The following is a 16062-nucleotide window of genomic DNA, read 5'->3' on the forward strand; positions in this document are numbered from 1 at the left end:
ATAGTAAGTTGGGCCTAATATGCTGACTGGGCCCAATGTGAGGGCTAGGCCCAATAGTATGTATGGATGTGTGGTATTTTGGGGAACTCACTAAGCTTTGTGATTATAGTTTTTATGGTTATGGTTTCAGTTACTTCTGGTTCGAAAATCAAGGGTTCAGCATGATCGCAGCACATCCACCTATGTTTCCGCATTATGATGTTTTTGGGATTTTACTCTGATAATTGTTTTCTTATAAAGTACTTTTGAATATTTAGAAAAAGGATAATGATTGTTTGACTTATAGATAATTAATGTTCTGGTTGAATTAAAAACGTAATTTTTACCTCATAATTTTTAGAACATTATAACAGACATGCATGACTGAAAAGCATCGATCATTGTGGTATGTTAAGCTCTATGAAGATTTATAGAAAGCTAGAAGGAAAGGCTTAACAGATTAAGAGTTGAATATGTTAAGTTGTGGAAACTCTGTTCTCACGACATGGCATTTAGGTCGCCACGACGTGACGTTTGGGGGGGGGGGGGTAGCTCGTGCCAATGATGTGACCTATGGGTGGTCACTATGTGGAGACTTGCTGAGGTTGACTTTGACTCTTAACATTGGCCGTTGATTTATGACCATAGTTGACTTTTGGTCAAATTAGGATTTTAGGGTGTAGAATAGGAGAGTACTTCTTTATTGTTGATAAGCATCTCGTAATACCTATCTATCCTGTGTGAGCTATTGTATTTTAGCTGCTATCGACGAGGTAAGTCTTTCACTATATTTATCTTTGTGATAGTATATGCATGCTGACCAACCGGGTTTTATTTATTGATTGTTGTTAATGTGAAACTGATTTGTTAATTACTTTTGGATTGCTGTGTGTCCATGGGACTGTTGATAGTCTCCATGGTTACGGATAACCCTTGAAATATGTTGTTAATCCATGAGACATGGTGTTACCCCACCGGGATTGTTAATAATCTTCAGGATTGCTGATAACCCATAGTTGTTTATTATGTCGTGATGTATGTAATATTTTAGGAAACTGACTTAGCTTCGTCCTTACAATTTTTTATTAAATGTGTTTCATGTACTTTTGATGATCGCGGGAAGGCGAATGCTTGACTATATACTTTCGCTTGCATATTTTTTTAATTTTCGTATTTTGATACTCTGATTTTGGATGATCGTATTTGATGCACCTGCAATTTTATGGACTTGATTTTTATAATACTTGAGGTTTTCTATATTGAAAATTAAAAATTGTGTGGTAAAAAAAGTGGGATGTTACATACAAACAAACAATATTGTTTAGACGGTGTTAGTCAAAAGGATCAAACCAGCAACAAAAACAAACAAACAAACCAGAGGACCAATCATATAGGAGTTCCATTAATTAAGCCTATTTCAGCAAAACACAAGGACCAATCATGTAATTTTCTCAAGATTGTTTTTGTTCTAATATCATAAATTCAAAACTAAAGTTAATGTCGATCCATTCATTGCTTAGGCCTTGTTATACATGACATGAGGAGATGTGATTTGATTGTGTGTGACAAAGTGGGCATTTTAGTCAAGATGATGATAATATTCACGTTCATGTTTTGTGTTTACAGGATAAACTCATTAGCATTTTTATTGGATATTGACAAAAATGAACATTAGGTGAGATTTGACTAAAATAACCGAGTTTTATGTGTTTTTGGAAAATTATCTATATGTATGGAAGTCACATGTATGGAAAACATTTCACACCAATTTAAGTAAAACTAAAATGGATCCTTCTAAACATTTCACACCAATTTAACTCGAACTAAAAGTATTTTTTTTAATAAAAAGTATATTTCAGACTAACACTTTGGAAATAGAAAAATGTTAGTCCAAATTAAAGAATAAGTCTAAAATATGATAAATAATTTTATGATTTTGAGAAAATGCTTTGTTGTTAACGAGATATAAAAGAAAAAAAAACATGCCAAATAAAAAACAGATACGATATAATTGCTTAAAATTTGACATTTAATTGAAAAACAATTACATTAAATGTTTAGAAGTAGTTATTCGTGTTAGATGCTTAGAAATAGTTATTTTGGATACAAAAAGAGAAATGTTTTTGAAAGATATGTGACACAAGTAAAACAAAAAATACACATGATATATATTTTGATGGGGGGAGAATTGCCAAATTTCTAACAAAATTGCCAATTTTCTAACAAAAATATCATCTATGTGAAATGAAAAGGTTACAAAAATCTAAAAATCATTTTTATTAATGTTTTTTTTTAATTGAGCCAATTACTCTACAATTTTTGTTGTCCATAGGCTCTAGCCGACAAATGACAAACGTAATACAAAATTCTTAGGATGCGAAAAATCATCTTTGGGTCCAAACATCTTTTTCTCTCAGGCGTCACATTAGTATTTCTTCTACTCTTTAGTTTCATTTTTTCCAATTCTCAACATAAAAAATCCGTTTCATTTTTTCCAACTCTTACATAAAATATCCATCCTTCCAAGCTTCCCAACCGATATAATTTTTTAAAAAAATAAGTGTATTATACATTTATCAAAACGATAACTAAAATTTTAATGTATATACCAAAACATATAAGAAAAAAAAAAAAAGAGGTGTTGGTTGAAAATATCATCAATCCATCGAAGTCTCTTCCTATTGAACCCGAGTGGATCAGCGGGCCTCCAGTCCCACCATACCAACAATGATGGGGACAAAATTTTCATTGATGCCGTGCACCCTTAGGTCATGTTAGGTTTTGGCATATTTTATGTGAAATGGGGTCTACAAGGTTGACACAACACAAGGTACAGTTGTGCAGAAAATTTGGAGTTTGTAAAGAAAATAAAAGCCAGGGTTTAAGTTGAAACAACTGTTTTTAAGAGGGTTTAAAGTGCAACACGACATAAAGTTGAAGGTTTTTCTCCTTCATAAACGATAAACATTCCCCTGTTGCTGTCAACATTATTAGCTGATATCTGTGTCGCTTCAATTATGATTCAATCACCTGGTTCACAGTCGACTGAAGGATAATAATTTAATCTAAAAACCCTGATTTAAATTCTTCAAACCTTTTCGAATTGTATTATAAGTTGAGAAATTGACAGATCACAACAACAAATCGAACCAGAAGAAAAGCAAATCCTTTGTAACGAAAACAGTTACACCATTGATTAATTTACATCCTCTGTTCCTACTATGCCTTCGTCTCCATCGTTTCGGGGGAAAGCTACAGATGATAATGTCGATGCTACTACAGAAGCAGAGGACGCGTCCTACAACTTCAACAACTCTGTTGTGGACCTTGAAAACGCTAACTATAACACAGTGTGGAGAGAATCGAGTTACAATTTCTCAAAAGACGGTGAGAAGTTCGATTTCTTAACGTCTGAGCCGCCGTCGCCGCCGTTATCAAGAATAGCTGAGAGTCCGAATAACTATGGCACGCTGACGCCGAAAGAAGTTATGGTTTATTTTCGCGATGAGGTGATTGAGCCGCAACCGATAAGGCACCGGCGCCGGTCCAATGGTAGTGGTCGTACGAGCGGCGGTGGAGAAGAAGTGACGCTTTGCTCCGGGAATGCTTCATTTAAGAGAAAATCGACGTTGATGAGGACGAAAACCAAGTCGAGGTTAATGGATACACCGGAGAGAGATAAGAGGTCAGGGAGAATATCGAAATCTGGAATTTTGGGAAAAGGTGGTAGTGAATTCGATGAAGAAGATCCATTTTTGGACGATGATTTACCTGATGAGTATAAGCAGTTAAGGTATAGCAAATGGACTTTACTTCAGTTATTTTGTTTAATCCTGATTCTTGGTGGTTTAATTTGCACCTTCATAATTCCTTATTTTAAGCACAAGAAACTTTATGATCTTGTATTGTGGAAATGGGGGGTTATGATAATGGTTTTGATATGTGGAAGATTGGTTTCTGGTTGGGCGATTAGGCTTCTAGTAATCTCGATAGAACGAAACTTCTTACTACGAAAAAGGGTTTTATATTTTGTATATGGTTTGAGAAATGCTGTTCAAAATTGCCTTTGGTTTGGGTTAGTTTTAATTGCTTGGCAATGTATATTCCATGAAAAAGTCAACCATATGACACATGGAAAGGTTTTGCCTTATGTGACAAAGATTTGGATATGTCTTTTGGTGGGGACAATCGTTTGGCTATTGAAAACATTGTTAGTCAAAGTTCTTGCATCCTCTTTCCATGTGAGCACGTATTTCGACCGGATTCAAGAATCTTTATTCAATCAATATGTAATTGAAACCCTTTCGGGTCTACCGGTGATTGAGATTCAACAAGAACAAGAGGAGGTGGATGAGATGATCTCGGAGGTTGAAAATTTTCAAAATGCTGGTACCAGTTTGCCACCTGATCTTAAGGCGAATATATTCAAGAAAACTGGAAGGTTTATTGGAACTCCAAGAAACAATAGTAAAAGTGGTAAATTTTACGAAGTTAACATGCCGGTTGAAGATGGGATCACGATTGATCACTTGCATAGGCTAAATCAGAAGAATATATCGGCTTGGAACATGAAAAGATTGATGACTATTGTTAGAACAGGAGTTTTGTCTACTTTAGATGATCAACTCGGAAAGTCATGTGATGAGGACGAGTCTGCGGTGCAGATAACAAACGAAATGCAAGCTAAGATTGCAGCCAAGAGAATATTCTGTAATGTTGCTATGGAAGGCTCAAAGTAAGTTTTTAATCTCATAACCAATTACGTATTCAAATTTGTTGGAAAACATGGCAACTTGATATGCATTCGACCCGGATTGATGTGAACACGACAAATTGCAAATAACTTTTTTCCAAAAAAAAAAAAAAAAAAAAACAAACGATTGAATGGGGATTCATTCTCGATCTATCGTTCGTGCAAAAAACGTGAATGTCCTCATACTCATCCTCAAAATAACCCTAGAAAGTTTGTCGAGTTTCATCCCATATAATAATTTATAAACGTGTGCCCTTGAAGATCATCGATAATATTACGCTCCCCTCCGCTCTCCCTTGTTATTTTGAGCTCTCTCATTAGCCGTGGCTAAATGCAAGAAGAGAAACATACTTTCATTTAAATACGTATTTTAGCATCCTGCCTGCATTTCTTTAAATTAAAGTAATGTACTTTCTATGTTTTTTATTAAAACATTGTACTCTGAAAAATCTACTTAATTACAACATTGTACTTATAATTATTACAATGCCGTACTTCTAACATTTTTTTTTCTCATTAGAACATTATATTTTGAAAAATCTACCAAATTATAGGGTGGTGCGGATAATGAAAGTAAATTGCATTTCATTACATTTAACCTATATGTAAAATTTAGTTTAGGGACATTTGACTCGTCATCTATAATTGAAAGCCAAAGTACTCTCTCTATATTCAAAAGCCTTATCTTATTTTTGTATAGATCATCTTTTCACCAAGCCTTGCTTTTTTCTCCTTATAGGCGCATTTATATAGAAGATTTAATGCGTTTTCTGAGAGAAGATGAAGCGTTGAAGGCAATACGGCTCTTTGATGGAGATAGTGAAACCAAAGGAATCAGCAAGGCACTTCTCAAGAATTGGGTGGTAATTAAGACCTTTTTTCTTCTCCATCATCAACTTTTTTCCATAATCAATAATGATTCGGTCACATGAATTCAAAAAATATCGTTTTTCCAGGTTAATGTGTACCGAGAACGAAGAGCTCTTGCATTGTCTCTGAATGATACAAAGACAGCCGTGAAGAAACTCCATCAAATGTTCAATTTGGCTGTTAGTATCATAATAATCGTGATTTGGCTTCTTATACTTAAAGTTGCAACCACACAATTCTTTATATTCCTAAGTTCACAACTGCTTTTGGTTGTGTTTGTGTTTGGTAACACATGCAAGACCACATTCGAAGCCATTATTTTCTTGTTCGTAATGCATCCGTTTGATGTCGGTGATCGTTGTGAAGTTGACGGAATTCAGGTAAAGCATTAGAAATAACAACGTATGACCATTTATTCGAAGCCATTCTTTTCTTGTTCGTAATAGCATTGTAGTTTTTTTTTTCCTTATAAAATGTCCTATTTTGAAAGTCTATCTAATTATAGAAGTGAAATTTGTTTTTTTATTATATTAACATTGATATACTTGCCTAATTGGGTTGATTTTTCGTTTTTGAAGTACAATACTATAATTAGGGTTGTAAATGAACCGAACGTTCAACGTTCTTGAACCATTCGACGGGTAGTTCGTTTATGTCCATTTACTTAATAAATGAACGAACATGAACACACATTCTCGTTCATTAGTTAAATAAACGAACATGAACAATGGTCTCATTCGTTCAATTATGTTCGTGAATGTTTATTTTTTTTACGTTCGTTTATGTTCATTCATCTAACTTCATTTTATGTTCATATATGCTTAATTGTGTTTGATTATATTAATACATCATATGTTTATATATGTTCAATTATGTTTTTTTTTTTTTTTTTTTTTATCTTTCTTCATTTATGTATATTCGTTTATGTTTAGCATGTTCATGAACATAAATGAACGAACATGAACAATGTAATTTGTTAAACGAACGAACATGAACAAAAAACTCATTCGTTTATCCGTTCGTGTTCGTTTATTTGTTCAGCAAACTTAAACAAACGAAAATGAACAAGCCTCGTTCGTGTTTGTTCGGTTTGCTTACAGCTTTAACTACAATATAAAAAGTAGAAGTAGAATGCTATAATAAAGAAAACAACAATATGTATGTCTTTGGTATATTTTAATTTTATACGTTGCCGGTTCTGGATTGCAGATGGTAGTTGAGGAGATGAATATATTGACTACGGTTTTCTTGAGGTTCGATAACCTGAAAATTATATATCCAAACAGTGTCTTGGCTACGAAACCGATCTCCAATTACTACCGTAGTCCGGATATGGGGGATGCTGTGGACTTTTGTGTACATGTATCAACCCCTGTCGAAAAGATTGCTCTCATGAAGGAGAGGATAACAAGGTATATCACTATAGTAAATGACCATTTTTACGCTTATATTTACCATCAATGCTCAATAACAAATTACTATTGATTAGATAAATGATCAATGAATGATTGGTTTGTTGTGACTGCAGCTACATTGAGAACAAGAGCGACCATTGGTACCCTGCACCTATGATAGTCTTGAGGGATGTAGACGACATGAATCGGCTAAAGATATCAATATGGCTTTCACACCGTATAAACTTTCAAGACATGGGTGAACGATGGGTACGAAGAGCTCTTTTAGTTGAGGAAATGATTAAAGTCTTCCGAGACCTTGATATTGAGTATCGCATGCTGCCTGTTGACGTTAATGTCCGTAACATGCAGAGTGTGTCCTCAAATCGGGTTCCGTCTACATGGACTACTTTGGCAAACTGATTTTGCATTGCGGTTGGCACTTTGATATTGTGGTTGGATGGTACGTACAATACTTTATGTGTATACAAAAATACTATAAAATTTCGTTGGAGGCCATTCCTTTGGTCCATTTGTTCGAAATTTGATTTTATTTTGTGTGTCGTATTTGTATTATATATTTTTGAAATGAAGATAAATAAAAGCTACAAACTTACGATGTAGAATGATAAATAAGGAAGGAAAAAAAAGCAAATGGAATAGAGCTTGATGTTTCAACTCGTTTTCTTATGTGGGTCTTCGTGGTATTATGTGATAAAGAATGGAATTAATGAAGAAATAAAGGCCAGAGCTTGGTGTTTTAAGTTGTTTTGTTTTGTGGGTCTTCTTGATGTTGCGTGATGAAATAAAATGGAATAAATGAGAAATAAAGGCCATGTGATGTTGTCATTTTCTTGTTTTATTTCGTTTTCAAAGCGTGTTAATTAGGGCAGCATGCATTATTTGTTGATTGGTTCCATTCTGAAAAACAAAAAAGTAAATGAAAACAGGAAAAAATCGTAATCGAGAAATAGAAAACAAAGAGAAAATTAAAGAAAAATGAAACCGAATAAAAATACAAAAACAATGGAAAAGCGGAACGTTCTAGCAAACCAACGTCTTTTTTATAAAATAAAAATATAACAAAAAGACCGTACCGTACAAAAAAATTGAAAAAAATAAACAATAAGAACCAAAACTAAAAACAAATAATTGTTGTAATTCATCTTTTTAAATAAAAGTTTTTTTTTCATATGTTAGACTCTTATTTAATTTATTAAATGTTATTTTATGGTTATTTTGAATTAATTTCTTTTCTACGTATTCTTTTATTAGCTTTTTTTATTTTAAGAAATTTCACATAATACTTTAATATAATAATTACAATAAATTTAGTAATAATCAAATATCAATTTCATTAATTGACTTAATTTCTTATTTTAAAATTTCCAAATTAAAGTTCATTAGTTTATTTTGTTTATTTATTTAAATTTAAAAGATAAAAAATCAATTTTAATAATTTATTATTTTCCTTATTTTTTATAAATCCAAAGTTCTTAAATATTTAGACTTTTATATTTATAATTTTTAATTAACTTATCTAATACATGGATCTTACACCTAATAGTATATCATTTATCAATGTTATTTCCATTTCAGTGTTTCATAAATCTAAACTTTGTAGGTAACATTTATAAGCTTTGGTTTATTTATCTTTTGCCTTATATATAGAAATGTTCTTATCTATTTATAAATATTTACAAAAAACATATATATATATATATATATATATATATATATATATATATATATATATATATATATATATATATATATATATATATATATATATATATATATATATATATATAGGTTCAGGTTCATTTAAGACCATTTTAATTTTGTGAGACCGTAAGACCAAATCTAAAAATAATTTTAAAATGCAAAATAAATGAAAAAATCCAAAAATTCTTTTTTTAAATATTATTTTCGGAACTTGAATTAACTAAAAAAATAAAAAAAAAATCCCGTTTTTTTTAAAAAATACGTGAAATATTCTAAATAGAATATTACACTGACATATTCTAAAAAATAATTTTAAAATGCAAAATAAATGGAAAAATCTAAAAATTATTTTTTTAAATATTATTTTCGGAATTTGAATTAACTTAAAAAAAATAAAAAAAAACAATAAAAAAATCATATTTTCTTAAAAAATACGTGAAATATTCTAAATAGAATATTACACTGTACATATTCTAAAAATAATTTTAAAATGCAAAATAAATGGAAAAATCAAAAATTCTTTTTTTAAATATTATTTTTAGAACTTGAATTAACTAAAAAAATTTTAAAAAAAATAAAAAAAATGCGTCTCACGGTCTCACAAAATTAGGTCATCTCACATGAACCTAATCCTATATATATATATATATATATATATATATATATATATATATATATATATATATATATATATATATATATATATATATATATATATATATATATATATATATATATATATATATATATATAAAAGAATGTTAAAATGAATCATGGGCGTCAAAGTTCATTTTTGTCGCTCGAGGAATAAAAAAAAAGTTCGAGATCATTTGTCACTCTAACTTACAAGTAAGATTTTCTTGATACTTGTAGATTACACCTCGATTTTTTAATCATCTTGTAGTTGTGTGTTTATATAAAAACAAAGGGAAATCAACATCGAAACCAAATACATATTTTTTTAAACGGTAGAATATTATTAAAAACTAGCAAGGAGTTAGAAAAAGAATTACACCAATATAGTTGCTGAAATAGGATTATAAAGTCAATAAGACAAACTAAGATTGGCTTTTGTAAACCTATTCGAAATCCAATAAAAAGACTTAAAAACAACATCATCAAAAATCAAAGATTTTCTGGGATTAACCGCTCCAAAAATCGTTGCATTTTTTAAATTCCAAATGCACCAAAACAAAATTAAAATCACTGCATCAAAACCTTTCTGATGACAGATTCTCCTAGGAAAAGACACCGCCCAACTGATAAGAGAATCCATAGTAATCTGAGAAGGAAGATTAACACCCCACCAAACAGTAATACAAGACCATAAGACAATCAAATCAGAACACTCTGCAAAAATACGATCAATAGTCTCCACCCTGGATGAACAGATGGGACAAAGAATGGAATCCACCAATATACTCCTATGAGATAATCGATCTCTAGTAGGGACGCTAGAAAATATAATCCTCCAAATAAGAATATTAATCTTAATTGGAATCCAATTATTCCAATGAGTAACAGCACCACTTGTGAAGAGCATAAGCCCGTCCAAATATCTTCGAGTTGAAGAAACTAAAAAAGTGTCCAAAGTATCAAGAACCCATCCCAGTCTATTAGGAACCGACTGGAGACGGAAATCTTGCAGAAGTAAAATACAGTTGTCCCATTGTTCCTGCTCCACTCCTCCTCTAGTATTATGTCTAAAAATATTAAACCCCAAACCTATGACAACCCGAAATTTTTTCCGTTATCCTTACCCAGTTTCCGTTAATAAAATTTGGTTTTTTATTAAATTTCGTCAAATTTCTTAGTTTGATAAAGACTTATATGTTTTAAATAAATAAAATGTATTTTATACGATTCGGAATAAACCGGAAATCACGCGAAAAACTTGAATTTCCTCAAAAAAAAAAAAAAAAAAAAAAAAAAAAAAAAAAAAACCGAGTTCATGGTCCAGGGCAAGTTTACAGTCGTAAACTCATGTACGACCGTAAACTCTGTTTACGGTCGGAGTCAGGTGGATCCCACTCACCGACCACAAAATCCCCTATAAATATGAGACCCCCACCCTCATTTGAACACTTTGGACCGAAAACTCTCTCATCCTCTTTCTAAAACCTCTGACCGTAAACTTTGAAACACCCTCATTTCTCTTGAAAAAACATCAGGAAATACTTCCGGAGGTAGTGTAGGAGCATCTAAAACATGTTTTCATCGAAATCAGCATCAGTGTTCTTGAGTTTACGGTCAATCTTCATAGACCGTAAACCCGTTTACAGTGAAATCTTCAAGGACCATAAACTCAACTTACGACCGTAAACCCTAGTTCACGGTCGTAAACTGCATGTCGACCATAAACTCTCCTCTCGACCATAAACAAGTTTTTCGTGGGGAAAATCATGTTTTCTCAATTCAACCAAGTCCCTGTAACATTCCTTAACCAAAACCAAGTGTTTATCTAACACTTTATCTAACGAAATCGCTAATTTAGATACATGTATGTATTTATTTGATACTAGGATTCCGTTAAGTGACACACGCATCGACACAATGATCTCTCAATTCAATCCTTTTCGACCAACCAACTGCGAGTTCATACCCCTATGCTTTATAGTTTTTAAAACGTTTTCAGGGGGGTGGGGGGGAATACAAACCAAACATAAAGGTTTTCACAACTTAAACACTGATGCAATTACAATGATCTTACATCAAACATTTAGATACTTTATCCCTTTTGTAATATGCGGAGCATAAGGGACGTTTTTCTAAAACATAATTGCATAGTTTTTCTTAGAACAGGACATGATCACAACTTACCATTCAAACTATAATAGGTATAGTTTGGGGATTTCATTACCAGTCTTACAGGTTCAAACTACGTACAAAGTCAACATATAAACTATGATTGGTTTATTTTATCCATTACTACATTCAGATAACAAGAGTATGTTACTAAATAATTATTTTGTGTATAATTATTTATACTCTACACCGTATATAGCCATTTCAAACACGAGAACAACCGAACGACACATAAACTAGTTAATACATGATTATGAGACCTATCTTCGTTATGCCCTTCGGGGTACCAGTAAATCCTCACCTTTAGTATAACCAGAGTCTCCTAGAGGGAGAGCATGAAATTTGTGAATAGATCTATTCGGGACCGACAATCCCACACCTGAACTGTTAGCTACAGTTAAGCGGGCACGCCTGGGGTGACAAATTTTGTATTCGTACGACGCCTGAAGAAACGTAAAGGAGGTCATCAGTCATATTAGCATAGTTATACGGACTCACAATATTATCAACTAACATTTGTTTATGGGATTTATTCTTCAATAGTTTTAATTTAATTAATAAGACTACCTACTTACTACACTGGAGGGTAATCCAGGGATCCAACCTTTGGTTTTAGTTTATGTAATAAAACAACTATACATACTGGTGGTAGCCAGGGTTTTCGAAAAGAACATACACTACATACCGGTGGTAGCCAGGGTTTTCAAACAGATCATACAATACATACTGGTGGTAGCCAGGGTTTTTTAACAGAACTTACATTACATACTGGTGGTAGCCAGAGTTTTCGAACAGAACATACACTACATACTGGTGGTAGCCAGGGTTTTCGAACATAACATACACTACATAATGGTGGTAGCCAGGGTTTCCAAACAGAACATACATTTCATATAGTAATCAACAAACATTTTAGAAAATATTGGATTTTCTTGGAAAGCATGCATACATATTTCAGAACTTGATAACAATGGTTTTCGATACAAATGACATTTTACTTATAATGAAAAGAAACCATTTGTACAAATTCAGTGACTAGTTTTCAATACAAAAACATGCTTATGAACTCACCATCTTTATGATGATACGTTTTCAAAACCGCTTGTATTCTTAGGACAACGATAGACAGGTACCTTCGCTAGCTTTTGGAGAAGACGGAGCATTTTGGAGTCTCGTCTTTATCTTTTGTTTCTTTTAATGTACACGAACTATGTATTCAAACAGATGTAAATATTCTTATTGTAATGTAATGGTTGTGTTTACTTTGATTTCTATGATACGATTGTTGTGATACTACACATGACGTCGCCCACCCCCGGACGTTTCCGCCATTATTTCTGACGGTTTGGTGTGTGACAGATTGGTATCAGAGTTATTGTTTATAGTGAACTAAGTATACCAGACCTTACATGGTATACAACTATAGACACTAAGGGGCCGAAGCGCTCTGAACTAAAAGTATACTTTTAAAATATAAGTATTTTTACAAAAGTATACACGTATACCTACATACCAGAAACAATATCATTAGTAGAACAAAATAAAAGTATTTCTATGTTGAATATTGTGGTTAAACCTGAGCAGTTATGTAATCATGTCTAGGGTCAATATAGCCATATCAACTATATTCGTTCGAGACATGACCAACATGTTCTTGGGAGTGACTGTGGTCTTGCAGCAAGCCTAAAACTTACCAAGTATTCCTACCACAAGATACCAATAGAATAAAACATTCAATATAAAAATACTATAGGAGTATTTTAGTCAGAGTCGAATACATTGTAGAGAACCCTTCCAAGTGTTGCTACTCATTCTTTCTTAGCTATAGTTTAATTGCTTTAGTAACCCCTTACTATATCGCTTAGTAGAGCACTTTATCTATCATATAGAGATATACCTTGTTTCATATCTCTTAACTCGAAAGTCCAAGAGACTTACCATCTTCTTCTTCCTGATATAGAACAAGATGCCTCCAAAGAAAAGACCCAACAAAAAAAAACAACAATTCCTCGATGGATCCAACACCACCACCACCTCCTCAATTTGATCCCGCTATGTTCCAGGTGGCTGTTACTGCCGTTGTGACTGCCGCTTTGTCACAGATAAATCCTGGTTGTTCCGGGATTGGTATTCATTCCCAAAATCAAGAAGGTAGTCAAGGGAATCAGAAGGAGTGCTCCTATAAAGACTTCATGAATGCAAAACCCACATCTTTCGATGGCAATAGAGGTGTTATTGCCCTAACTTGATGGTTCGAGAAGATCGATTCTATCTTCGAAATTTGCTCTTATTCTGAATCCAACAAGGTGAAATTCGTTGCTTGCACTTTCACCAATAGAGCGTTGACCTGGTGGAATAGTCAGGTCAAATCCCTAACCCTGCCAGTAGCAGGTGCTATGGGTTGGGAGAGCATGAAGGAGCTCATGCTCGCTGAGTACTGCCCACGGGGCGAGATGCAAAAACTGGAACACGAACTCTGGAACCTAAAGATGAAGGGTTCTGACATTGTTGCCTACACTTCTAGGTTTGAAGACCTAGCACTTCTTTGCCCGAGAATAGTCACCCAAGAAATCAAGAAGATAGAGAGATACATTTGGGAATTGACGCCCCCAACTCAAGGAAATGTCTTGGCTGCCAGGCCAATCACTTTTGACTGCACCAAGTGTCTGGTGCAGACTCTCATAGATCACGGGGTTGATACGGATAAAGTGACAGTCGCTCCCGAACTATCGAAAGGGAGTGGCGAGAAGAGAAAGTTCAGGAAGCAGCAAAAGGGCTATTCTTCGCAGGAGCCCTCCAAGAAACAAAATACGGTGGCAATTCATGTTGCTACTACTCCTACCGCTACCCCTGCAACTCAAGCACCTACCAGTAGATATGCTGGAAATCTGCCAAAGTGCGACAAGTGTAACTTTCATCATCATGGGCAGTGTCGTGAGACGTTGTGCCAAAGTTGTGGCAAGAAGGGACATACTGCTCGATTCTGCAAAACACCAGTCCAACCAACCAATCAGGCACCCAGAGCAGGTATTGGTCAAGCCTGTTACGGCTATGGAGAAGTTGGGCTTTACAAGAGAAACCACCCCAAGGCAGCAACAACTGGCAACACAAGGAGAATACTAGCGATGGGGCAAGAGGAGGCAGTTGCCGACCCTACCGTTGTTACGGTTACATTCCTCCTTGACAACTCTTATGCATGCATTCTTTTCAATTCTGGTGCGGAGAGAAGTTTTGTTAGTCATGCATTCAAGCATCTTCTCAAACATAGACCCCAACCTTTAACCGAAAGATTTACTATCGATATGGCTAACGGTGAGAAAGAAAGCACTAGCGACATATTTGTGGATTGTACCCTTACCCTGAACAATCATTCCTTTCCAAGACCTAATGCCAGTTTCCATAAAAAGCTTTGATGTCATCATCGGCGTGGAATGGTTGAGTCCCAATTGTGCTGATATCCTTTGTTACGAAAAAGCCATCCATCTCAAACTTCCATCCGGAGAAACCCTCATGATCTATGGCGATAAACTCAGTTCAAACCTCCATATCTTTTCGTGCATCAAAGCCCAAAAACTTCTGCGAAAGGAGTGCTATCACGTCCCAAATATCACGACTAAAATTTTCTTTTTAAAACATTACCAAAAACCATATTCATAAAAACCGTATCATAAATCATAACATAATTTCGTAGCATTAATTCGAAATACAACTTATTATCAGAGTAAAACATCCCAGGCTAGCTGACTATGGTGTGTGCACTGCAATCTTTCCGAGCTCCTCTTTTGAAAACTGAGTACCTGAAACCAAAAACTGAAACTGTAAGCACGAAGCTTAGTGAGCTCCCCCAAACTACCACATACCATACAATAACATATAAAGCACATACTGGGCCTTGCCCACTGCATCATACCGAGGTCCGGACTAACTGGGGCCTTGCCCCCTGCATCGTACCGAAGTCCGAAAACTGAATGGGACCTTGTCCCCTGCATCGGACCGAAGTCCAGACTAACTGGGGTCTTGCCCCCTGCATCGGACCAAAGTCCGGAAACTGACTGGGACCTTGTCCCCTACATCGGACCAAAGTCTGGACTAACTGGGGCCTTGCCCCCTGCATCGGACCGAAGTCCAAAAACTGACTGAACATAGCATAACATAACATATCAATTAGCATGAGCACATATACTGCATACTGCAACGGGCCGTAGCCCAGAACATATAACACATAACACATAACACATAAATCCTGTCTGCGCCACGGAGGCATCAAACATACTATCTACTGCATCGGACCGAAGTCCGGAAACTACTGCTAACTGAGCAGGCCGGCATTGTGGCCTTAGACCCGTTCCCACTGGAAGGAAACTCACCTGAACTGCTGAATTCTGCTGGTAACCCTCGAACTGCTAACCAACCACCGTCTGAACCGCTGCTCCTCTAACTCTTCGAGCTACCAATAACAAAGCGACACTTAGCCTAACAGTCCTCTAAAAGTCAACTAGCTCAACTCCGATCAAAGTCAAAGTCCTGGCCAAAGTT

General features: G+C 34.5%; 1 protein-coding gene across 1 annotated transcript; it reads left to right on the forward strand.

The window, feature by feature from the left end:
• Positions 1-2997: 2997 nt before the first annotated feature.
• LOC145030670 (mechanosensitive ion channel protein 6-like) lies at positions 2998-7622 on the forward strand. Its single transcript, XM_078979062.1, has 5 exons — positions 2998-4714; positions 5472-5595; positions 5689-5982; positions 6812-7014; positions 7131-7622. The coding sequence occupies exons 1-5, from the start codon at positions 3201-3203 to the stop codon at positions 7417-7419; spliced, it is 2424 nt and encodes an 807-aa protein (XP_078835188.1). The 5' UTR covers positions 2998-3200; the 3' UTR covers positions 7420-7622.
• Positions 7623-16062: the final 8440 nt, after the last annotated feature.

This window comes from Lactuca saligna, chromosome 2, assembly GCF_052625555.1.
Source record: "Lactuca saligna cultivar CGN05327 chromosome 2, ASM5262555v1, whole genome shotgun sequence".
NCBI classification, from domain to species: domain Eukaryota; kingdom Viridiplantae; phylum Streptophyta; class Magnoliopsida; order Asterales; family Asteraceae; genus Lactuca; species Lactuca saligna.